This window comes from Oxyura jamaicensis, chromosome 10 (genome assembly GCF_011077185.1).
Source record: "Oxyura jamaicensis isolate SHBP4307 breed ruddy duck chromosome 10, BPBGC_Ojam_1.0, whole genome shotgun sequence".
Classification (NCBI taxonomy): Eukaryota; Metazoa; Chordata; class Aves; order Anseriformes; family Anatidae; genus Oxyura; species Oxyura jamaicensis.
Window position 1 is genome coordinate 2,877,168 of NC_048902.1, and position 27,112 is coordinate 2,904,279.

A 27,112-nucleotide genomic window follows, 5' to 3' on the forward strand; every position below is an offset into this window, starting at 1 on the left:
TAAGTAGTTTGTTGGGATGTATCCCAGAGTTTGGGCTTGGTGCATTTTATTTTCTTCAAAAAGTTATGCTCAAGTTTGTGCAAGATATCCAGAGGTGTAGCACTAATAATTTTAAATATACTTTTTTCACTTCATCCTCTTTAATTCTTCATTCTATAAATTTAATTTTCAAAACTGTTAATCGTAAAGTTTCCTGAGTAAGGAAATGAATTACTTACTTCCTGAGTATGGAATGAAATGTGGGAACAGCAGCAATATTCGTTCTTGGCCCCTGAATTCATTTCATACACAAATCTGGATCAAGATACAAAGCTAATGGGCTACGCTAGTGAAATTATTATCACTGCAATGGATTAATATTAATCTGCTGTTTTCACCTTTCCTTCTGAATATATTCAGTCGTACACTTCTGTATGAGTAATATTTATTTACAGTCTTTAATCTTCAGTAAGTTTTTTGGTTTGCCAAAATGTTTGGGCAGCTGTCATTCCTTCAAAATAATCTAAGTAAATTGAATAAGAATTGAACAGCTGGCATTTTATTATTTTCTCCAAGTTATTTCATATGCAAATAATAATAAAAAAAGTTTAAAAAGAAACAATACTGAAAAAAGAGACATTCTAAAATAAATATGAATATGATCCCCTGCAAAACATGGGTGCATTTCTCCAATGGCAAGTGCAAATTCTACATCATTGGGGTAGACCATTTAGAATAGCGTGGAGATGAAGCCTGAAAGACATTTTGGTAGCCACAGTGCCTTTGGTGACAATTTTTTTTCTAGGATGAAAGACTTTTTGACAACTAGAACAAATATGGAGGCACAAAGCACCAAACTGCTGGGTGGGGTGGCACCTCTTTTCTCAGGATCTTTATGGAATATACTTACTTTACAAGATTGTTTTTAATATTCAGGTGGTTTGAACCATTTGTCATTCAGTGGCTGGATGAAAATGAGGATGTCTCAATGGAGTTTCTTCATGGAGCACTAGAAAGAGACAAAAAAGATGGGGTGAGTCCTTATTTTTTAAAGCAAAGAAAAAGAATGTACTAAGGCAACACAGTTATTTAGTACTGCAAACCCAGAAGTACACTTGATCCTGCAGTATGCTTATTAGGCCTCCTAAAATTAACAGTCAGTAACAATACTTAAAAGATAATCCTATGAACAAACTCCTGCTCTAATTCCATCTGCCTAAATTCCTCGTAGACTTCAGTCTATAGCTTTACTATACACTTATGTGATGCTGTCATGAAAGAGAATTTTGCTTTTATTTCTAAGGGCACTGAAAGTAACATAAAGGTGGAAAGTCACAATTCTCAGTATTACCAGTAAGATTTTATTTATTTGTTACTTATTTTGATTCTAGGAGGAATTTCAAAAACAGATATACAGTTCAAACAAGTATTAACTCACTTGAATGTCTTCTTTCTCTAGTTTCAGCAAACATCAGATCATGCCCTTTTTTCTTGTTCTGTGGTTGACGTCTTCACGCAGCTCAACCAAAGCTTTGAGATTATCAGGAAACTGGAGTGTCCTAATCCAGAGGCACTATCTCATTTAATGAGAAGATTTGCAAAGGTAGGTTAAAATCAGTGCATCTCACATAAGTTTCAGAGAGAGTGCCATTGTGTTGACATTGTACTTAAAAGCTAATTCCAGTGTTATTCAGAAGCAATCCCTTCTAGTGCTTCCTGTGATCCCTAGAAAGACATACTGTCTGGTTTGTTCTTAAAACACTATTTTTGCCTACTTTCACAAAATCGTTTACCAGTTTATGAATTTATATCCTGAGATTTCATATGTATATATTGCTTATATAATTAATTATTATACTTGCTAAGCACTGATTACTACCCAAATAATGGAGCAGCTCAGAGAAATGTTACTATCTAATTAGTCAGTGCAAGGGAAGGTAAAATTCAAGGTATGGCAATAAAGCATTGTTGATTGAAGCCCTGAGGTGGTAGTTCTTATTCACCTGCTGCTTGATAAACTCAGCTTAGTTAGGCCAGCTTTTCATTTGGATTGTAACACTTCCTCACAAGCTTCATATTTCCAATATAGCTGTGATATCTTTAAAATAGCTTGCATCCTGTGTTTCCATTGCAACATTTTTCCATTTGCAAAGTTCTTATTTACATGGTTATTGCAAACTAAGCTCATATTGCTAAGCTTTGAAAAGTGCTCCCTTGATCTTATTTTTCCATTATATTTTTAATCTATGCATTGTCACCCTAGAGGATTTTTAGAATTTGCTACTTTTCCATTACGTATGTAGCACACTGCTACACTGAGGACTAGAGCCCTCAGTGCTTCTCAGAATCAGTATGACAACAATAGTCCCTCTGGTATTGAAGATTACATTCCATTAAGAACAAAACACCATCTGCCATGCAAGGATTTGAAAATGTGTTCACAGGATTGTTTAAATTAAATCTGAAATTAAATAAAATACACAAAATATGTAAGCACCTGTAAAATCTGTAACTTCTACAAACCTTTTTTTTTTTTTTTTTGCATGATGATATCATTTAAAACTCTCTTCTCCTCTCCTAGACTATCAACAAAGTGCTGCTTCAGTATGCTGCAATTATTTCAAATTTCTTCAGCTCATATTGTGATAAAGAAAACGTGGTGAGTAAAAATCTGTGTTCTGTTTCTGCCTAGATTCTTTATACAATGGCATACTCCAAAAGTAAAAGTGGTGAATATACCTTCTCATCTTTTTTTTTCCAGTTTTCCAAGGGAAAAAAAAAAAAAAATCCATTTAAGTTTTCATTTTGCACTGGCTTGCTTCTTTTATCAGTGATATTCATGGAAGAGTTTATAAGATCATTATTTCTTATGAAGGGGGTGTGTGCAGACTTTTCTGCTACTATCACTCTCTGTGCTTTATCCATGCAGCAGTGAAAAGAAAATCATGCCTATTCACAAACATTTTGACCAAAAAATAAATAAAAATAGTACACTTCTGGAATAATATTCTATTATTAAAGGAATTATCTGTTGTTTTATTCATATAGTTACGCCTCAGCCATTTTCTGAGTTACAGAGCTGTCGCAGTTTTCCGCTGGGTCTAGGAACCAATCTCTCCCCAATCTATTTTCACTCTCAAAGTACTTTGGTTGTTATTGTATATGTTCTTAAGTAGATAATAATGTATGTGATTAATCCACAAGATGTAATTATATTAATTATGACTAGTAATTACATGGCATGTAAGGTTCAGAATGTGAAACGCTGAGATCTGAAAACTGCCCAATTGGTTGGGAGAAGGTATTCGGTCTCCCACGGGGCGACATTGTCTTAAGGGCATAATGGACAGACACTGGCTGTGTGGGTTCGCTGGCTGGGCAAAGAGGAGTGTGAAATAAGGAAGGAAAGGCAGCAGAGCTCGGGAAACACAGATTTATCTCTAAGAACTTAACTGCATGAATGTAGGGCTGCTGAAGAACTTGCCTTCAGCCTAGAGACTATGAATGCACATATTCATGCATAAAAGAAATATGCCTATTTCTCACATTTTATGTTTTCTTTGTAGTCCTGTATCTTGATGAACAACATTCAACAGTTACGAGTCCAACTTGAGAAAATGTTTGAGTCCATGGGAGGCAAGGAGGTGAGTTGTATTTTTTTCCTGGATCACCGAAGTTCCTTAGAGATCATTAGCACCATGTTTTCAACCCAGTAACAGCCTTCACTTCTGCTTGCAAAGAAAATCAGAATTTCAAAAACAGTATATGCAGAACTATTTAATGCCCTGGCAATGCCAGAAAGACCTAGCATTACTTCACAGAAATATGCTAATGATCTGTAAAGTTCTATCAGCACCGAGTGTTTTGTGTTGTAGTCTGTTCTGTCAGCTTTACTTTAACATTTGTATTGGACCATACTTTGTTTTTTTTATGTATTGGTATGTTTTGCCTGTATCTGAAAATTTTGCAAAATATGTGCCTTGTGCTCTGTCTGTAATGTGTCATGTCTTTGTCTAATGCCTTTGACTTGCAATCCACTGAGCAGAAGAAAGAAGGAGAGAGATTCTCTTATGAGGTTTGTGATAGTAAGCATCTTTTATTATTCCTGAATATATTTTCTAAGGCTAAGAACAGTCACATTTCCTACTAATCCCCATTGATGCATTTGTGTAATTCCCTATGAACTAAAATAAAAAAAGAGCTATGCTTGGGCTTTCAGTTGACACTCTAAATTGAAATGTTTTACTAGGCAGATAGTGTGAAGTCTTTCAGAATTTCTAAAAAGCTATGAAAATATTTTTAAGTGCACTTTTCAATATCTGAGGGCTTACTTCTATCCAAGATTAGGCACTATTTCAGCAAGAGCTGCTACTCAACAGTCCAGAAAATGCTTGGCTTTATCTCCTTTTTATATGTATAAAGACTTTAAAAGTGCCTGAAGTCCAGTCAACAGGAAAGGGGCATAAATATGTGTTTCAGTACTTGCTGATTCCAGTCTTTAACTTGCATGTTGGATGACCATGTGTATGAATGAGAATTACAGTTCTACACTTGTAAAAATTCATTTGGCTAATCAGAATAAACACTAATATATACTTTTTTGAATTATTTCCATTTTGGTGATGAAATAGCATTGATTTTGAAAGCCTGGCTGTTGTTTTTTGTTTGTTTATTTTCTTTTAATTGAATAGCACAAAAAAACAAGGTAGCAAATGCTTGCCTGTCCAACTGCTAGTCTTCTACGTGAATACTTCAAAATTGCCCTATGTATTTATTTAAAAAAAAATCATGCTTATTTGACTAATGTATCAGAAAACATTTTTAAATGCTCAAGATCTCAGTCTATTTTTGGAATTCACCTTCTGTAGCTGGGTACATGTGCTTGCAGATAACAGTCATAAATGTTTTGGACTACTTCTAACAATAAAAATTATCAGTGTTTTTAACTGCCTGTTTTATTTTAATTTTCACAAAAAATATATTTACAGCACTTTCAGTCTCCTCACTAATCTCTTATATACATCTCAGGGTGGAATTTCATTCCAAAACCTGTTCAGCACTGGGCTTTGAACTGAATGGGGAAAGTGGCTGGGATGTTGCTGCTGGCAGCATAGTGAACCACAGAACACTAGGCCCCTGCAGCCTACATTCAAGGTTTTGTTCATTTCTCATTAGGGCAATTTCTTGCAGAGAAGTACACTCAGGTTCTATTTTTTTTCATTCATACCCAAGTGTCCCTAAAGTATTTATCCTCCAATTGGAATAGATAATCCCCTAGACAATCCAAGACCATAAACGCTAATGGCCAATTTGCCTTGTTAAACTCGTACTTAAAGCCAGAAATAAAGCCTCTAAGCAGCTTCCTTACAAGAGAAAATAGTTACATTTTTTGCTTGTGGAGGGCAAAAAATGCCAGATAATTTTAACAGAATAAATTATATCTCAGTTAATGCAAAACTAATTCTAAGAAAAATTAAATGTTGTTAATGTCCTCAGTGCCACATTATGAGCAGTATGTCTTTCAAATTATGCAATCAAAATACCACAATCAAATGGCAGTCCCTATATTCAGATTAGGCCTACTACATATTGCAGGACAGGGAGCTGTATAAACAGAGAAAAATCTAGGCTCTCTGTTCTCCTGCCATTAAAATAAAATAGTCTGAACAAAATGAGTTTCTTCATTAACTCTTCTTGTCTGCCTAACGGGGAGGAGTTCTTACAGAATTATATGAATGAGAGCAGTTTGTCATAATAAAGGTAGTGAAGTGGGATACAACCCACTGTTCTTTTTGGTCAAGTCAATGACAAAATAGTGGCAAGCAGACTTTCATAATGTAGAATTTTGGTTTGTCCTCCAGTTTGTTTAGTCCAAAAAAAAGAGTGCTTACATCTTCACTAAATCATTCTTTTGTGTTTGACACACTGGGATCTGATAAAAAGGGAAAGAAAAAAGAGCTAATATTTGTTTTGCTTTTCCCCAGGTGGCAGAATTCAGCAAACATGAGCTATATCGATTAGTTGTTTTTATTAAAAATAAAAATAATAATTGAAAGCAAAGTAGAATGTGCAACAGTATCATATCAACTATAGGTAAATCATATTTCCACTCCAGTAACTTTAGTTCCAACTTCACATGCAATGCTCAGGAATTCCTACAGAAATCTATATGTGGGCCTGAAGACTTTGATACGATGACAAATGCCCAGACCCATAAAATATTTAGGCAGAATACTTCTAAAGTGTCCAAATTGTATTCACCGTACCTAGGCAGTCAGCTGGGGGGATCTGTCACTGAAGTGACAGGTCTGACAAATAGCTGTCTCTTTCCTAGATGTAAATATTTTACTTTATTATTATTATTATTATTTTTCCTGAACAGAGGTAACCATGTATTCCCATTAGGAAAGTAGAAGAAAACTATGCTGTGAAATTCCAGATAAATACAGATAAATGGAATTAAGATTAGAGAGGTTCCAATTAACTCATGCAAAAGTAATTTTCATCTCTGTAGTTTCCTATGGAAATAAATTTGCCATTAACAAGATTATGTCTGTGCATTAAATTACAGCATAGAATAGCTCCATTTAACACGTTATATAAAGAGCAGCCAAATTCATCTGAACTTTAACTCATTTCCAAGGTTTTTTAGCACAAAAAAAATCACAGTTTTACGCAGCATTTAGAAGCAATTATGTACAAACATTTTAAAAAATATTTTCACCTGTTCAACAAAACTATTATTTGCTGTTATTTAGCATTAAGTAAAAGTTGAACTACTAAATACGTATCAAATAATCCATAATTAACAGATCATATGAAGTGTGCCAGCAGACTAAGTTGTGTGTTCTGTTGTTGGTAAAATAATAATAATAATAATAATAATTAACTATTTAAGTATTTGTGAAGACAAATCTTTATAAAGAAATATAATTATATATTTATAAATATATAAACATCTATATTTTTATTTAAAAAGTTTATAAAGAAATTTATAAATTTTATTTATATAAGAAAGACAGAAAAGTATGGTCTACAGATTAACAGGTTAGTAGCAGTTCACCTACTCAAAATGTCTTTAAAAACAAAATCCAGATTTTGACAACTAGCAGCCTACCACGATATTTGAAGACTAGCCCACATATGTCATGAACTGTAAATGCAACACAAAAAGCTGAGATAAACAGTCTTTCCTCTCAAGTAATTCTTACATTAGTTATGGCACTTTAATGATGTAATCCGTTCATGTAGGGTTTTCTTTTTTCTTTTCCAGAAAAAAATGTTCAGCATGTTGGATTTGGGGTTTTTGTTTTTTATTCTTCATTTTCATTCTTCTATATGAGCAGGGGAGACTTGAAGAGAAAAAGTCCCCATTACTGCAGATGCTTTATCTATATCCTCATATGACATAATCTTCAATGCTGATTAGCATTCTCTTTTGCCTACCTTTCCTTCTAGATAATTGCAAAGTAGCGTAACATTAGAACTAGGTTAGCCCTAAAATTCATCGTCTGTCTGGGTAGCTGAGAGTTCTGCAGCTGAGCATGTTTGTATCTATTTTCTTAAACTGCTACTAATAAAAATTCCATTTACCTGAGATCTTACACATTTCCCTTCCCATAATAACTCTGCATTATCAGATTTGCAGTTTTCCAACAGCAGATGAGCTTGTGAAACAGATATCTGGTTGTTTTAATCATTACTCTCTTGTTAGGAAGCAATATTAGTCAACAATGCTCAGGACTTTTCTTGGTCACTGGATAAATGAACTCACCTCTACATTACTGATCTGCCTCACTGGGAGATTTATTGCATTTACATAGCGGCTTTGAAAGCTATGTGTTATTGTCTCGGGTATTAAGTGTTGTTATGTCAACCCGTTAAGTCTCACTTCATTAAGCTAAACCATTTGCACAGTCCTATAGTGCATTCCCACACCATATTTTCTTGAGAATAAGCAAACCTGGTAAAAAGTGCCTTAGCAGGAGTTGTTCACACCATTGCTGAAATATTACATCTTTCAAAATCACAAAGAAACTAAAAAAAAATCCTTTATGAGCTTTTTGTGATTTTATGCTGTCAGCACTGTCATTTTTGCAGAATGCAGACGTGTAGTAAATTGCAACTTCATAGAATATTTAAGAGGAAAACAGTAACAGTTTCTGCTTCCACTGAAATTCCTTTTTTATTCTTCAAAATTTATTTTTTTTTAAGGCATCACAGCCAAACCTATTTTTTAATTAACAAATCAGTGGATTAATTTATGCATCAAAGATAAGACATGCAGAAGAAAAGCCATAAAAATTAGTTTGTGATGTGCAGTGGTACCAAAAGCTACTACATCTTATCTCCACTGCACCAAGGCCATTCTAAAGCCATCTTTACCAATAGTATAATCCCCAAGGACTTTCACAGTACAGAACCTAGTAGTCCATAGTCATTTCATATCAGACAAAAAGTGGCTCATAGCTGAGGTATATTTGGATGGTGTCAGACAAGGACTGATGCCTGAGGACCCTCTGATTTGCCCTGGGAACTCACTGACACACAGAGGCGACATGGTAAACTAAATGAAAAGTGCACATTTTAGTTTTGGTGAAGAACTCAAGTTGACCTGTGTTTAAATAAAAAAATAATAATAATAATAATAAAAAAAAACAGTGGTACTCAGAAATATTGTTAACGTATTCTTAGTCATCACAACACCACCAGGTATTTGTCACCTGGATGGTCAGCCTGCATACCTCTTTATATTCCACCGTTCCCTGTGACACTGCATTAGTAAGCATGAACATGTGTATTCACAAGGCTGGATGTCCTGCCAGCTGCCTGCAGCTGTGCACACAAACTTGTTTGTGTCATCTGTGAGCACAAAGCCCTCTAAAACTTTAAGCGCTTGCATGCACCTTTCTATAATGTGTGTTTTGTTCACAATATGATATTAGTAATTGATCCTTCTATTATTGACCAAACTAAGTCCAATTTCAGGTGAATTTAGCAAATGTATTTTGGGGTTTTCACAACAACCTCTGATAGAAAATAACTACATTGACCTAGTAAAAAGATGATTCTCTAGCTTGTGCATAATGTGGTAAGAAATTTAGAGTCTTCTGTGTTCTGCAGTATTCTGTGTTTTCTTTAAAGTGTACCATGTTCAATGTGAATGCATTTGAGTTCCTTTTTTTTTTTTTGTTAAATGTGTTAATATTCTAGTGGAGTTCTTAAGTTTATGTTTTGTATGCATCCTACTAAAGGAGGTGTTATAATTCCCTAGTTAAACGCATCTTCTGGAAAAATTGCTGCCTTCATTAGTCAACTCTGGCTTCGCTAACTAATACAGACGTTTCAGAAAGATTAGTTTTTCAGTCTCTGCTTTTCATATGAAGGAAAGCAATCACTTTAAGTGTTTGAACTGTCAGAGTTTATCTGCCAGGGTAATTACTAAGACATGAAGTGGAGAAGCAACAGAACCTCTCACAATGCAAAATAAATAAAAACAAAGTATTCACAGTGTTAAAATAGCAGCTTCTCAGATTGGAAAAGTGCTACACATCACTATATTCTAAAGGACATATGGCGATTACCCTTTTCACCTATTTCATATTTTTGACAAACACGTCAGATTTTCTATGGTTTTAAACCACACACAGTCTTTAGGGAGAGAAAGGATGGCGTAAGACTATAATACAGTAGATCTTTGGGGGTGTTTCAGGGTTTATTTGGATTTTTCTTTATTTTGCATTAGAATTCCTGTCTAGTCTTATATAAGCCATCCAATGTGCTGTGACACAGCTTATTCCTTTCCCTGAAGTATGATTAAAAGAGCTGACCTACTGCACCACAGTACTCTGAAACACTCTCTGAAGCATCAGATGAAGAATAAGCACTAAACCCCACTCATACAGTCAAAAGATATGAACATGACCTGATTGTATATTCCAAATGCAAAATTTCCTTTGAAATTGTCTGAAAACCTTTATCTGACATTATTGCTGAACTGAGCCTAGAATTTGAGGATTATCACTGCAAATCACTCCCTAACAGTACAGTGCAGGTAGCTGAAAAACCTGGAACATCAGCTATTAATTTATAGTGTGCTGTTGGTCCTGATGATCATCAGTCATATCCTACAGAGGGCTGTAACTGTTTTTCCTGAATGTTACAGCTTAAGGAGAAAGAAAAAGTCCTTTTTTTTTTTTTTTAATTGAAAAAGCATGCGTAGCAAATAAAGCAAGCTGCTAGCCAATACCAAAAGAGTACCTTTTTGATAAAATATCCGTGCATGGATCCCCATGTAAATGTAAAATTACTTTTCTCCCCTGCATTTCCTCTTTTCCTATGTTTAGAAAACCTGTATGAAAGATACAGGAGCCATTCTCCCTGTACGTCTGAATGTTTTGCACTATGCTTCAATAATGGATGTCTTAATGGCTTTTAGAAGTAGAAATACTGAAATTCAGTAGATTCACTTCTCTCATACTTTATCAGTAGAAGCAGCATGGATAGCCTTCAAACCATCTTTTCCAGAGTGTGCTGTTCTACTTTCATGATACATTAATGGGAAAATGGAAACATCTTCCAAGAAAAACACAAAATAAATAAATAAATATAGGCAGTGGTAAAATGCACCCAAAAAAAAAAAAAAAAAAAAAAAATTAATCCATAGACAGTATTATTAACATAAGCACTAACTCCTCATGCATCCTTTTGGTATGCTTTGTGAATACCATTGGCCTGACAATAGTAATTCATTCTATTCTTGTGTCTGCTAACAAAATTTTCACTGTCAGAAAGCCATTGTTCCATGGCACATTTTTGATTTCCAACAACATAATTCCTCATCATTACAGTCAAACATTTTCCTTTGATTGGTAATTGGAATTTTAGGCTTACGAAGCAATCCTTTGTTGTAACAGGTGTTTCCATATTTGATTTCCCATAGTGCAGTGTATCATTGCATATAATTCCAAATTTGTTAATTTAACCAAAAAAAAAAAAAAAGCATATAAGAAAAATATAACATTACTTATCTCTTTGCAGTTGGATCCTGAAGCTAGTGTTGTTCTAAAAGAACTCCAAGTGAAACTTGGTAATGTACTGGATGAACTCAGTGTAACATATGCCACAAGGTAACCAACTTATTTTATTGCAAATCTTAGCGATATAGTCCTGCTCGTAAACCTAACTTACTGCTTAAGTCTCGGTGGTTGTTTGGATGTCCACAGCACAGTTTGCTTCTGCCCTGATATTATGGTGTGCATTGGTGTTTAAACATTGAAACAGAGCAGTAACTTCGCTTCAAAGAAAACTGAAAATTTTCTGTAGACACTAATGTGTCACAGAAATGAGGCTGCTGACTTTTGTTATGCTTTCTGGAAAACAAAAAATAGCTGTTTTTTTCTTGCCTGATGCTATGTTAAATCTCTCTCTGACCACACGTATATGTTACTCCCCGTGACTGACAACTTATTTCTGAGTGTCATGCTTCAACCAAGGATGCCTGAGTTAAGCCTGCTTGAAATGTCACTATCATTGATCTTCTTGGGTCCACCTATGGATCTGCAAGAATTTTGAATTGAGCCTTACTCTCAAAATTTTTCATTAATCAGAGTGCACTCTACAGTCTTGAATAAGACTCACTGGGCCAACGGCAAATCTGTGCTATGAGAAGCTGCAAGCTATTTTTGCTTCAAATTAGAAAGGAATCTAAGAAAGGGGGATTAGTGCTGTAGTGGTACTCGTTAAGCAAAGGCTGTAGTGGTTTATTTAATCCAGCAGTGAACCATCTGGGTGGACTGTGATCACTTTTTCCGCTTGTGCTTTGTTTCTTACTTTTCTCTTTGCTACCAGACCCTGGTTTCTCTGTTGACAGGACATGAATGTTATCCCAGGGTTTCTTTTTTAAATGAGACAACTAGATTTCTGGAAGAGAATACTCAGTATTATTTCAATCTAGAATATGCTTCGGATAACTAAAACAGACTACTTGTGGATCAGATAACTGCCAGAGTTTGTGAGGTTAACAATGTTAGAAAGACAGCTAATTGTTTTTGCTTTTATTGGAGGGACTGTGTTTATATGAGCAGCTTCAATAACAGCTTTATGGTCATTTTACCCAAGGCTCTAAAGTGTGTAAGTAAGTCCATGTCAACTGAAAAGCTTCTGATTTTCCAGTGTTTTCACGTGGAGATTTGCATTTTATTTTTTTGAAGAGCAATGTAGCTGGAACTTAATGCATAATTAAAATGTGTGTTTTTTTTGTTTGTTTGTTTTTTTCTCTTATAGTGAATACCCTTTCACTTTCATTGCGCTAATCTTTGCTATTTATCTTTTCACATTAGAAGGCCTGGGAGATTTATGGCCTGTGTTTTGCATTTCTGTTCATAAACTAATACAAAAACAATTTCATTCAATGTAAATCAATTCACAAACCAAGTTACTATGTATACAGAAGCCTTATTCTGACTCTAAACTGTTGATGCTGAGTAACTGCCATTCTGTATCATTTAAATGTACTTACTGAAGATTGTATTGCATCAATATCAGAAGACTGTCACACACATTTGTCTACCAGATCAAATAGGAAACTGAACAATTTGGACATAAGCTGACAAGATGCAACTTGAGGAGCAAGAGCTTGTTCACACACCCCTTGAGGTGAAAAAGATTCCTTCAAGGAGGAAGTATCTGTAACAACCTTTAAATGTGGTTGTTTGTTGGTGGGTTTTGTTTTTTTTTTTTTGGTGAAAGATTATTTTAAACAGTTCGAATGTGTATGCCCTTCCAACTAGTTGCAAAGAAACAGGCAAAGCTTCTAATAGCATTAACTCTGTGTGAAACCCAGGAAAAAGACGAGTTGAACCTAATGGGGCAAAATCAGTAGAAGTTTTCTATTTGTCCTCAAGGAGAACACCAAAGCTTATTGCTTTTATTAACCACAAAGAAAAAAATAATCTCTGGTCCCCTCTTCCAGTTGTGCCTTCACAGCAAAAATAAAATCTTGAGCTGTTGCTAGCTTGTAGTCAGTCATATCCTAAATTGTGGATTTACAAATTTTGTACATCTATTGCTTGCAGAAAATTACTGGCATTACCACAAATGTATGAAAAGCATAACGACAGAACTGAAACAAGAAAAAGAAGAAAAAATCAAAACAGTAAATGTATTAATTTTATGGGTTATAATGTATAGGAGAGGATATTTTCAGGCTGTAGCACTGCAGCATCTTGCATTTGCGAACTTTCCAACACTGCAAAGATTCAGTTCTTGTTGACAAATTTCATGCAAAATGATGTATACTGTCTTCTACCCCATACTTCGTTCATTCTTGTTTTTCCCTCTATCCTACAGTTTCCAATTTATTATTGAAGATTGTGTAAGACAAATGAGCTCTGAACTCAGTCAGATGAGAGGAAATGGGAACACAGCGGCCAATAAGAACAGTGCAGCCATTGATGCAGAGATTGTGCTTCGGCCGCTCATGGATTTCCTGGATAAAACGTAAGTATGGCAGATTAATGAGTGTGACACATTAGGAATTTGATGCTAAGTCAAGGATGTGTACTTGGTCTTACCGAGACTAGAAATACTTTTCAGTATTTTTAATATTTGTTGTAGTCTTAGGCTTTGCACGTTTGCCTTTCTGTTGTCTTTTTTGTCATGTTTTGAGGTATGAGGAGGTAGTAGTGTAAGGCCTGTGCAGCAGGAGCCGTTGTATAAAGAAAATTGTACTGAACAAAATACAGTAATTCCGTATGCTGAAATTGTTTGGCATTTGGGCTAGGCTGGCACCCAGAGACCCCCCCCTGCTTATTTACATGCACTTCCATGACGTCAAAAACACAACAAAAGTTTGTTTTTATGCTTTTGAAAAACTGACGTGCATCTATGATCAGCTAAGACTATGCAGAAGTCAGTGATTGGAGGTCTCTGGGCTGACCCAAGTCAAAAATTGATTTAAAGGATACATTTATAATTGACATTTCACTCTCCAGGTCATACCTCTGTATGCTTGCTTAGTGTTTCTAAACATGGGGCTGATGTTTCTAAAACCGCTGTCTTAGAAACATAGCTAGAAACATAGCTCCCGACTACATATATGCATAGCCAAAGTCTAAAGGAAACCAGGAACATAAGGGGCGGGGGAGGGAACCGTAAGGGATTTTGCTTTGTCTTTTGCAGTTTAATTTTTCTAGGCTTCATTTTTTGAGGGCTTTGGCAGTTACAATAATTTCAGTGCCAGCTGGCAATGGGCAAGCACTTATTTAAAGTACTTATGATAAGAGCTGACTGTGTAAAACTGTTGAGTGCAGCACCCAGCTTCCTAAACTGGCAAAAAAATTTTGGCTGCTGTATCTGTCAGCCTTTTATTGCTAGCTATCTACCTAATCCTGTGTGCTAATTTACTAGAGGATTATGTGTGGTTTTCAATTGTAATTATCATTAAGATGTTTAGTCCTAGCTCAACTTTTTTAAGAAAAGCCAAAAATACTTATACACTTACACGTGCAATCCTAAGGTCATATTTTAAAAATGCACATGCTGACTTTACCTGTCAGGTTCAATTCCAAATTACCATTATTTAAGCCACCTTCGTACCCTCTTTGAGATTTAATACAATAATGACATAATGGAAACAAAAAATATGGTTTTAAATTACTTTCTGAATAGAAAATGTTCCTTACCGTTGGAATGTTAAATGAAATTTTAGCAGACGCCTAACCATGTACAGAAAATAAAGATGTGAAATTAAAAAAAAAAAAAAGACACTGTTAGGGACTATCACCTTTCTTACACAGCTTAACTATAGATAATAGAGGAGTTATAAACATATATTAACCTTTTATTATATTTATTAATATTTTGCATTTTCAATAAATACATGTTAGTAATATATTAAGCAATAAAAGCAATAGTGGAGTTTTACATGTTTTTCCTAATCTGCTAAAAAATAAATATGTATAATAACTAATCTATTGAGAATTTAGTATTGGTAGAGAAAGCTAAACCACTAGGTCCATTAATCTGAATATATACTGAAAGAGTACCTCTGAAGTCCTAATGCTTTTCTTTTGGAGACCTACTTGTGTTTGGTTTTATTCCAGTTTAAGCCTCTCCGCAAAAATCTGTGAGAAGACAGTTCTGAAACGGGTTTTAAAAGAGCTTTGGAAGTTAGTCTTGAACAAAATAGAAAAACAAATTGTGCTTCCACCACTGACGGACCAAACCGTAAGTGTAACAGCTGCAGGTCACACATATTATAAAGGATTCTAATAAATATCGTGCTTAAGCAGGTGTCTCATTAGGGGGTCTGACCTTTTCTAACTACTAACCTTTTCTGTAGCTCAATCAGAATAATGCATTGAAGTGTATTGTGCTCCAATGTTTGAAAGTATTTAGGCTGCTTTTCAGTAGCTAGTGAGGAAGAGCCTACTTTGTGATACTGCCTGCTCCACCCTGGAGCAGTTTTGATGGCTGTTTTTTTTTAATGAGTGTAGGATAAGAGAAGCAGAATCACTTACTCTGCAGCATGCTTTTGTATAAGGACTTCTAAGTGTGATTTCTTGAGATTTAGTAATGCACAGTAACAGGAGCATTCCTGGCCCCTCCTAGGAATTCAATCACTGACATTGTCACAGCTCCCATAAAGCGAGGAACCTTCCATCCCATTCTCCAGCCCTGCCTGCACTTAAGAGCAGGAAACTGAAGCCAATTTTTAGCGCTACACTTTTTTTAGTATTTTTTTTTTATTAGCAGACTTAATAGGAGGTTCTTTTTGGGGAGGACTGTGTTTATAGACAAGAGGGAAAGAAACTATATGTTAACAAGGAAAGTAGTGCTGCTACACCCAAGACCGCTGTGGGGAATGGCTTGACACAACCCTAGAGTGGGGACAGTGCTGAGGGAATCAGCGAAAAATCAGGGAATCAGGAGAAAAATCTGTTTCTGTCTAAGGACGGAAGGATGGAAGAAAATGACCTGGAATACCGCCCCCTCTCCCCCATACCCTTTCTTCTTTTCTGATCTGGGATAATGTAAATGTTAATTCTTCTCATTTCCAGTCCTGCATAGAATGAATTCACCAGCTGGATGACAAGCTAATCATTATGTTGCCATAGAGTGCCTTTGGGCAACTTCACTGTATACATCCTATGTTAGCAATAAAGCTGTTAAAAACATATTTGTAAGGATCCATATGTTAAAGGTATATAACATATTAAAGATGTATGAAAGGAAGCTGCTGGAGGGAAAAGGGGAAATAGAACACGTTGAAATGGTGCTAAGGTAGTAATGAAATAATAGGAGCTTTTAGTAATTCTAGAGCAGAGTTAATCCCATCACCATAGTAAGGACTCCATTCACTGAATTTATTCATATTTATTATATTGCTGTTGTTTACTATGCATAACTAGAAGCAGGCTCTCTTTTAGTAGCTGTGTCAATTTTATATGTGTAAGGTTTTTCATTTGCTTTTTCAACATTTTGGGGCAAATTTTATCTGCAAATGCATAAATAGTGCTTACATATTGCAGCTGCATTTCCCATCAGGAGTTCGGAACATTTATTTGCTTTATGCAGGATCAGTTGTTATGCTTTGAATCATAAAACAGTATGGTTCAGAGGTAAAGGATTTTTTTTTCTCTGTTCTTTTTAACTGGTTGTCAAGAAAGATTATGGAGGATTTGGTGATCATAAAATATGGGTTTAAATTCATAACGCTTCAGTATCTTTTTAAAAAAATAGCTTTGACTTAACATTAGACCATTATCCTGTGTGTTAACACAACTGATGATATCACCATAGACAATGAGTTAAGCTTTTGCAGGTTCTTCAGGGCTGTTCACTTCCCACTGTGATTCTTCACATTAGCATAGCATCCTGGAGCCTTGATTATGGACAAGTATCTCTTTGACTTATTGTACAACAACAATCCAAGCCTTAGCTTAAAAATATTAGATATAAAATTAGAAGCACAAGAAACCACTACCATCAGAATAAGCAATATCACATATAGGAAACTGGAAGGAATCATGCTTCAGGCATTCAGCTACTTCACCCTGTCAAGTGAATTAAAATATGTATCTTGTGTAATTTAACTTTTCACTTAACTTTGCAAAACAGTGATTTTGGCTAATGTCTTAGCAGGAACTAAGATCATGTTGACACAGAAAGTAACTACACTGTATTGAGTCTGTTTCCTCAATTTTCAATTTGATTGCAGGGGCCTCAGATGATATTCAGTGCAGCCAAAGATCTTGGACAACTGTCAAAACTCAAGGTAATGTAGTCTAATGATGTAGTCTAATGAATCTGTGAATGGCTTGCTCTAACAGAAAAACAGATGAAATATCAGTGACTGTGAGTCTGGACTTTATGACTCACTCTTGTTCTTATTTACTATAATAAGCTTGAATGTGGCAGTAGCTATTCACAGGTCTCATCCAAACAACAACAATAAAGACAGTATGCTTATATGATAAAGTGATCAATAGCTGGGTCAAGAAGTTATCATTCCTATGTTGCACAACTAGTCCTATAAGCATTAAATATCATAAAAAATAAATTATGAGATATTTGTGTGCCAGTTCTGAAAAAATGCTGGGATGGGAGTACTGGTAAATTTGTTCTGTGTATTACTGAAAATAGTTACTGAAACCTCTGCACTGTACTTATCAGCACTGCATTACTGAAGCCCATAATATGACTTCACGGAGAGCTTAGACATTTCATACTAATGTCAGTTGTTTGGCAATCAGTTTTGACAATATCATTTCAGAAATGAGCAGAAATAGCAGAAACTTGTGCTTCTATAAATACTCAGCTTCCTAGCAGCATTAAAATGTTGCTTAAGTAACAGGATGCTTATAGTAGACAAAGTTGACAGGTAAATAGTCACTTTATGACTATTTAACTTATGTTAAAATGTGAAACTTTTTTTAAAAACATGCTGCATTAGCAAACATCAGTTAAACTTTAAGGTTCATTAATAAAACAAATTATTTCAGTATCATCCAATATAATTATTTGAACATAAAATTTGTCTGTAAAAGAAAGAAATAGTGATGCAGATGCAGAGTATTAAATGTTGGTTCTTTTTCCCCACAACCTGTTTTCAAGAAACAACACAATTGCTTTAGGTTATGATATGTCAGAATACTGAGATTAAATTAATCCCTATTAAACACAGGAGTTTGGGAAGCAAACTTTTCCAAGAATAGCGGCCTAACCACTGACTCTCTTTCAAAATCAACTGCCTTCTTAACTCACCTTGCAGGACCACGTGATTCGAGAGGATGCCAGAAGTCTGAGCCTGAGGCAGTGTGCAATAATGGAAGTAGCACTAGCTACTATTAAGGTACAGCTTTACATTTTTTTCTGTTCTGTGTTGGAATGACCAAGTACATAATTACATAAAACAGTAGATTCTTATATAGAGTGGTCCCTTAGAATCATAAAGATCCCTTGAATATGACAAGAAACATTCAATCCTAGCTTTGTAGTGACTTGAAAGCAATAATAATAGCGTAAACTAGAAAAATTCTTTAACCACTCGCAGACAGAACATGTACAGCATTAAAGTAATGGGTGGCCAAAATCTGATTCTTGTGTTCCTTTACAGTTTAGAGTTAGTGCAGCTGAAGTAGTCAGACCAAATCCTTATTTAGCCTCTCTCTCTCCCACAAGGAAGGAGCAGAGCCTGAAAACTGCAGTTGTTCCTATCTGCACTCTCCTGCAAATGTATATGATGTTGTTTATAGCACACCGGAAAACAAGGCCTTTTCTACCATGAATTGCTGTGCATTATTTTAACTTCAACGTTCAGTTAAATTTGTCAACTTTTCATAGTTTAGATTTCACCATCTGGTTTACTGTTTTTCCTAAATAATTGGACTGATTGTCACATAACTAAGGGAAGGAGGCAGCTACTTCAGTATTAAACTGAAGGTGCAAAGACGACAACATTCATGATGAGGTCTAGTGCAACAAAATAGTGTCTCAAAAAACAAGAAAGAATTATCAAACAGGGCTCCCAGTTGCCATCTTTTGTATTTGGTTTAACTTCTTACCCATAACATTTGGGAATTACTGCTATTGTGGAACCAGAAACAGAACAAAATGGTGAAGGACAATTGTGTCCTCCCAAACTAAACCCTGTAGACTCTTTAGCTTAACATGTGAATCTAATTGTTTTCGATCAAAGGTTTCTAACCTTGATTGAATTTCCAGCACTTAAACTCTTAAGAGTAATCAGGAGTTATATATATTAATCATTTTACTAAACTAAAGCTTAGATTTAGAGGAGAAAGATTAGAAACAAGGAAAATTCACTATTCAGTATTCGTCTGTGAGCTATGTTCATAAACTGAGTGAAACAATGCACTCTCAAGAAGGCATTTTCAAATTGCCAGTCAGTGTCTTGGCATTGTAACATGCTCCGTGTACTATGTTACGTGATATGGCAAAATATTTTTTTTTTCCAAAATAGTAAACAAATAGCCATAATCATGCAGAAATTGGTCTTACACTATTACAAAGAGAACAAAAGACAAACTTTGAGAATTAACTCAAGAAAAAAAAGACTACCGTGTTGCTTTAGGAATCCAGTTAGTAAGTTTAATGATCAAAACATACACATTCTGGGTAATGCTAAGTAAGTAAGTATAGCTTGAAAGTCAATAAAGTCTGCCTAAATAATAATACAAGAATGGTAAAAATGACATATGGTGTCTGTTGAAAATATCTTATTGTACAGAAGGGATTAGAAGGGAGGAACATCTCTGTGCTCACATTCTTTTCTGGTTTTGCTTTCATTAGTCAAATTTTTAGTACCAAAAATTAATTAAATGAGCAACTTAAAAATAATTTGATTATGATTTTTGTATTAATGCTTGGGAGAGCGTAAAATGAAGGAATGAGCTTTCATCTTATCCATATTATCCTTCTTTGTATGTTATAAAAACCTTAGCAAATAGATTTTACTTTAAGGGAAAATGATGTTCTGGCCTCAGTTATCTCAAACTGAGATACAATAATGATACAGTCACGTTATTTTTGTTTACATGCAAAACTTAACATTTACAGGCAACCGCAAAAAAAATAAGACGCAAGATTAGAGTTAGGCTTCCTTATTTTTTTTTAAATGTTTGTCAGCTTTCGTGGAGCTTTTAGTCCTTTCCAGCTGCTGCAGTAGATAAGATTTTATTGGCAGACAACTAAAATATATCTCAGTAATTGCCACAATAACAGGAAATATCATTAACAGATTTTAACACCGGCTTATAAATTGATTAAAATCCTCCATGAAAGCATGAGTACACTTTTTAACCATTCAGAAAATTGAGATGTCTTTGGAATGTACAATATGAAATAATGCACTTGGAAAGGTACAAATTTCACATAAGTATGCAATGATGAAAAAACAAAGGCGATTTACTCAGAACCTCTTAAACTGACACTTCTTGTGTCAGTTTGTGATTAAAACTATGATTAAAACATGTGATTAAAAACTATGATTAAAACATGTGATTAAAACTATATAAAACTTTTCAGTAGAACATGTGTTGTTTATCAACAGAACAAATGTTGTATAGCCCTTACATCACATTTTTTATTATTATTATTTAAAAGAAAACCATAAGATTCCCATGCATCATCACTGAGAACTAGGAATCAGGCTCCAGTCCTGTTCAGCACTGACAAACTTGGACAGCTTCTGCCTGATTACATAAAATCCTTTGTTTTCTTCCTATAGGTACATTTCTCCCTGTAATATACAGTCACCCTCAACACAGAAATGTGTTCAAAAGTGAGATCAAACAAGTTAACTACCATGAAAATTACCATAGAATTTATAATCATTTCCCAAAGCAGAAACAATTTCAGGTACAGACAGTTACAAGGCAATGATAATCCAAAATTTATTGTTCTCGAATCCTCTCTTTTAAAATTCTAACAGCAACCTTCCTTCAGAAAGAATATTTTCTTTACTTGTACTATAAACCATGCCTTGGCCTTGGTTTTAGAGAGTTTTTTAAGACAGAGCAATCCCCACGACCTAAAAGAACCTTGCATATATATAATATACATGTGTGTGTATTTGTATTTACATACATTTTTAGATAAAAATACTTGAGATCATGAAGATCAAAATTAAAGTTTAATATAATTTTTATCCTCATAAATCTTACATTTTCACCTTTGGAAAGATGCTCTGTAGGAGAGCTAATGACTGTTATCTCAACAGCTACAATCACAAATCTAACCACACTGTCAAGGTTATTTAAAAAAAAAAAAAAAAAAAAAAAAGTTTGTGTAATAACTTTATTTAAAATTATCTGTCTGTAACTGGGGCCTCTGTTAGATATTTTGCTTTTCTCAGTGTCCACATTTGATTATCTTTTTAGCAATACTTCCATGCTGGAGGAAGTGGGCTGAAAAAGAACTTCCTGGAAAAGAGCCCAGCCCTACAGTCCCTGAGATACGCTCTTAGTCTTTACACACAAACTACTGATGCCTTGATAAAGAAATTTATAGACACTCAAACATCTCAAAGTAAGTAAGCTATAACATGTATCAAATTATATTTTAAGTGTTTTAAAAGTGTTTTAAATGGATGGTTGCCAATCAGTCCCTAAACACTGTGGTATTTTAGAGTTTACTGTCAGAAATCTGCCCGTGTGATGTTATCCCATATCAATCACTGTTGTCAATCAGTGGAGCTTATCTGAGGTCAGTACATTTAACAGACCATCACTTCACATGGGCAATAGGTCCCATAGCTCTATATGACTACTTAGTATCAGGAATATTTACAGAAGTACTCCACATACTAACAGAGTTGCATCGGTCATATACCAGAGAGCATTTTTTAATTGCAGAAATAGAAAAAAGAAAAAAAAAAAAAATTGGAAGCTTTAGACACTTTCTGAGAGGGTGGCTATTAATTAGTAACCACAGATAACTGCAAAAATCATGACATATCCCTTAAGGTTTCCTTTTGGGGTTAAGAACAAGAAATTGTGAGTAATATGTTCTTAACGTAGTACACTGATTTTGTTACAGAACTTTTGCTTCTCCATCTAGTAGGCCATCTGTGGCTTCAAAAGTATTAGGAGGTTTCAGTAGGCTAAAATAACAGCAATTATGCTCCCTATTTATTTTTTTTAATTTGTGCATTTCAGAATTCAGACTTAAAATCATCCTATTGAATATGTCACATCATTTTCTATGCCTGCTTATCAAATCTCAAAATTTTGGAACTTTCCCAAAAGCAAACAACATGCAAGAATGCCATATGAGGTGTATTTAGAATTTGATAACCAACACTAGAGCCATTTTTTCCTGTTCTAGAAGTTTGGTGCAGTGCACCCAAAAATTGAAATGTAAAGTCCTCTTCATATATCCTATATATGCAATTCATTAGTTTTGTATTTCAGAAGAGGGCTTGGTTTCTGCAAGAGGGTAAATGTTCACAGTTATTCTTTTTTCAAAAAGAAGTTATTTCTTACCATTTTTCGTATTGATATGGGTCAGTGTTTTCATACTTCTATAGCAAATGCAGAAACTGTTTTCATATAGCTAATGAGCATTACATTCTAAGCTGAAGAGTTTCTTCATTCTAGAAACTGCCATTTTTTGCATAATACAATACTATAGTAGATTTCTTTTGAATGCAATGTTTTTTTTAAAAAATGGCCTATCTGCCATTAAGTATCTTTGAGAAAAAATATATTTTTTGGATCAAAAATAATTACCCTGCTCCCACTCATGAGAATCAGGAAAGTTTTAATTGGACAGTTAGGCAGGAAATCAATTGCTTTTACCTCTGAAGTTACAGTACATTACTCAACATTATAAAAAGCATGGAACACTTGTTTTGCAGCTTGCCCCTAAGATTAAATATAAGGAATAAGTTCCTGGGCAACTTCCATATTAGACTGAGTATCTTTGTTAATAATTCATATATTAGAAGTGAGAAAATTACTGTAAAACTCTAATATATAAAAAATAGATTCTTTTCTTCCCCCTCTCAGAAATGATTAACAATATGGATTTAGGCTGAAAACTATCAATTACTAGTACGTTTTGCTTTTTCTTGTGCACACTTTCATTGTAACTTCAGGAGAGAAAATTATCCAGGTTTTAGCCATAAGCAGAACTCCTTTATTATCTCTAAATGCAAACTTGAATTTTCTGATTTTTCATCATGATTTCAGCCTGAGGTCTCCTTTCATTTCTGTGCACACATTAGCATGCCTATATTTGCACACCAATATTATCAAAAGTGTAGCCACTGGGAATGAAAGTTAAGGAAAAGTGACTCAAAGCTTTTCATCATCCTTTAATGTTTCATTTAAAAGAACAAAAAAACCTCATCCATTATAACCTCCAGTCTCACAACTCTAGCTATTTCATTAGCTTGTAGTTAGAATGAGCCTTTGTGCAAATCAGAAACTTTCAATGAAGTATAATTAGATTTATATCTGCCCTCATATTTGTGCATATAACCAATCCATAATCAATAGACAGTTGGAGGTAATTAAACTGGAAGCAGTGGGAAATGAAACATTTTAAAGAAAATAGTATATTGAATAATAACTATGTATGACTGTAGATAAAAGTTTCATTACTCTGAAAATCATCTTCCCTTTTTATTCATTACTACTTTTTAACTTAAGAAGCTTCTTTTTACTGTAATTTAACCTCCATGTCTCTAATTCTGAAAAATAAATAAATAAATCATGAGCCACCTGTACATATCACAATAAGAAATGCATAACAATTTTCAAAGCTCGTCTTTCAGGATTTTTGCTGGCAGCATAACTTGTTTCTATACACTGTTGGTAAGTTCTTTTGGTCTGAAGTGACTATTTAAAAGTTGCGTTGACCTAAAGTTGTTTAATCTAAACATTAATTATTTTTCTGAAATATATTTCTTCATATTATTCTGAAAAGAATCCTAAGTTGTAGGTGACCTTAAAATACTAGGGATAAAAAGCACAACTGGTTCATCAAAATTTTCACACACAAGTTCCATGATGACAATGCAAAAGTGAATATATTCTTAATTACCTTGTGGACACTGCATTTTCCTGTAATAACTTGTGTTCGTGTCCGAGGTCAAGGAAATATTTTACCCTCTATTCTTTTGTATACCATCAGTCTACCTTTTATATATTTTGAACACATGGCAAGATAAGCAAGATGCAAGAGCTGTGTTTTAATTAGATTATCCAGTAACATGTGCAGTACAATCTGTGATCCTTTCCTGAAGCATTTCTTGCTGTAGCGTTTTACTATCTGCCACCCAGTCTTTGACAGCCAGAGAACAATTGATTACAAGAACTCTACTGTCATGTCACTATACAAAAGCCAACTATTTTTCTAGTCCTTGCTGAACCAACCATTAGGAGCACCATTCCCAAGTCATTCAGCAGCTTTTCCCAGTCCACTTAAAGCTCTGTTTCAACAGAAACAAGACCCTTATGGACAAATGGACTTACTGGTCATCTATCAACTACATAGAAAAAGTAACTTGAATTGTAACCTGCAGACATCTTCACAGCACCAAGATGCCGTGGAAGATGGCTGAAAAAACAACCACCCAAATCTCTATACAGTTCAGCTAATCTCTCAGTCAGGAAATAAATTATTCCCAATCTTAACTATAGTGCAGTATCCATTAGTGCAGTTAAACTAACTCTCCAAATGTGTTACTAATATAGGTTACTGTACTTTTTCCTTATTAGTTCATATATTTTTACACTATTGATTCTACTTGTAATAAGAAGTGTTTATTACTTAGAAGTTGTCATTGCAGAACATCCCACATGAAATCCTCACTGTATTAGGAGAAAACATGGAACAGAGGGCTAGCATGTGGGTTGTTGTGTTGCGCTTTTGGCTTTCAGAATAAGGAATAATGCAACTCTAGCTAAGCCAAATTGCTGCAGCTTCCATTTGTCACTATATTCAGTTACACTGCAGAACATACAGAACTTCCTTTAGAGGCATTGATACATCAAACCAACTGAGAAAAGGGCAAGGAAGGCTAACTCTCCATTGTGATTTAGGCAAATAATAGCAAAAATAAATAAGGATCTGCAGGGCTGTACAAGCTTTTTCCATACATACAATGAGTATAGCTGTAATACAACAAAAAAGCCAGCAGGTAAACAAACAGTCAGCCCCCTTTCTCTTTACAGGTTTTTGTCTCTTCATTTTAAAGAGTTTAAACTTAACCTAAAGCTAAAACTTGAACAGCAAGCATATCAGACAAAAGGGAGCACCTTTTTTTCTTCATAAACATACTAGCAGAAAGCAGTTATGTATGTACCCACTGTAGGAAAGGCTACACAATATAAGGCACGTATACATGCACCATGCTTGTATATGCATATCTATAACATATTGCTATGACAACTCATTCTGTGGCAACATTTGTTGCAAAGAAAATAATATCTCTAACCCAAAATATTTATATTAGGAAATCACAAATGCCCTTTGAACATAATTATTTGAAAGAAGTCACCATCTTAAATATCCATTAATGTTTTTACGTAATATTTTAATGTTTTAATTTCTCAAAGTGCTAATAAATCATTTTCAATGTGCCATATGCCACCAGCCATTAATTTATGCACTGATCATTTGTTGTGTCCACTCAATATTCACCATGAAATATCACTAAACTAGGAGTAAAAAGAATCATGCTTACCTTTAATCACAGCAAAGGTGTTTTTTTGTTGTTGTTGGTTTTTTTGGTGTTTGTTCTTTTTTTTTCCATTTTCCATGATGGAGCTGCCACGTCTCTAATAAACTGATGGGTAAAAAATTGTTGGATCAGTGCGAGAAGGAAGAGTTACCTTTTTCTCATAGAAAGTATAAGATCTATGTAAAATTTTTATGTTAAGGTACTACCTATATTCATATATATGCAGGGTTAAGTTCAGTAGCAATAGCCCAACATACCAATATTTGCACCATTTAATAACAAGGGTTATTTTTGAACCAACTCTTTGTATTGAAAGCACCAACAAAAAACTGAGATCCCTAAGTACTTGAAAGCTAAACATCTTCTTTTCAAATACATCAGGAGACTGTACAGATGTATGCTTTAAGAGCAAATTATCGTAAAGTCAGGACAAATGAAGCTAACTGTTATAATCTTAATCTGATTGATTTTCCTTTCCAAAGCACTGCTACAGACTCTCAAGACCATACTCTAAAGCAGACAAGTGTTTGAATACATAAATGACAATGCTGAGTAAAACAAGAAGATACTTGTTACTTGAATAACTGATGATGTTTCAAGCTTTAAAAAAATAAAAATAAAAAAAAAATTGCCATTTTAAAGGGTTATAGTGATGAATGCCATAAATTCAATCCTCATTCAATGTTGTGGAAACAAATCTGTAACCACACTATGGAAATGAAAGGTAATAGAAAAACTTTTTTTGTATTAACATCATGTATTACACAGTATGGATATCAAGATTAGCCAAGTGACAATTTCTATCAAATACTATCATATGGAGCATCTGTATTTCTGCCTGACACAGGAGAGAGCAGTTTCTCTTCTTGAACTACATCACCACTGCTATCTGCCACACACTTTCAGATTGTTTGGAAATTAAATACTGTTGAGATTCTGATCATCATGGATTTTAACATTCCTATTAATATGATAGTAAGGAATTAGATAATTATCTGCTTAATCCGTTAGTATTAACAAAAATATATATATATATATTTCCAGAAAATTTTTATTTCCAGAAAAATGAGCAAAATGTGCCAGCATTTGAGCTGCTTCAACTCAACCCACAAATATAAAACTAGTAGAGCAGCATTCTGTTTTGCAAATAAATTATTGGTATTGTTTTCTAGGAACACTTTTACAATTTTACACACCATGAATTAGGAACTGCTAAAGAAATTCAGTTACACATCTCTGTAGCTCACGTTTAGTATTAACCAGAGGTGTCCAGAGTGATTCAGCAATGTAATCAGAGGCTCAGTACTGTACAGCTTTCTCTACAGAATTATCCAAATACAACATGGAGTTAAACAGCTACCACTGAAACTAAACTTCTTGCCATTAGAAACCTGATGTGTAACAAAGTGCCTATTTACA

At 34.4% G+C, this 27,112-nt stretch overlaps 1 protein-coding gene and 1 long non-coding RNA gene across 6 annotated transcripts in view; one reads left to right on the forward strand and one right to left on the reverse strand.

Moving 5' to 3' along the window:
• UNC13C (unc-13 homolog C) overlaps positions 1-27,112 on the forward strand; it is a 142,234-nt gene that overhangs the window by 107,808 nt on the left and 7,314 nt on the right. For 3 of the 5 annotated variants that reach the window (XM_035335677.1, XM_035335680.1, XM_035335681.1), the window contains 10 exons: positions 916-1,012; positions 1,439-1,582; positions 2,561-2,638; positions 3,546-3,623; positions 11,020-11,108; positions 13,330-13,479; positions 15,084-15,207; positions 17,201-17,257; positions 18,254-18,334; positions 21,384-21,531. In XM_035335677.1, the coding sequence (XP_035191568.1) occupies positions 916-1,012; positions 1,439-1,582; positions 2,561-2,638; positions 3,546-3,623; positions 11,020-11,108; positions 13,330-13,479; positions 15,084-15,207; positions 17,201-17,257; positions 18,254-18,334; positions 21,384-21,531 (1,046 nt within the window). Of the gene's footprint in view, positions 1-915; positions 1,013-1,438; positions 1,583-2,560; positions 2,639-3,545; positions 3,624-4,024; positions 4,055-11,019; positions 11,109-13,329; positions 13,480-15,083; positions 15,208-17,200; positions 17,258-18,253; positions 18,335-21,383; positions 21,532-27,112 lie in introns of all 5 variants that reach the window. The other 2 variants (XM_035335676.1, XM_035335678.1) reach the window with 1 other exon arrangement.
• LOC118172046 lies at positions 7-25,860 on the reverse strand. The gene is made up of 3 exons (XR_004753533.1): positions 25,697-25,860; positions 1,418-1,552; positions 7-988 (listed from the first exon to the last, which is right to left on the reverse strand). It is a non-coding gene; the product is annotated as an uncharacterized LOC118172046 (long non-coding RNA).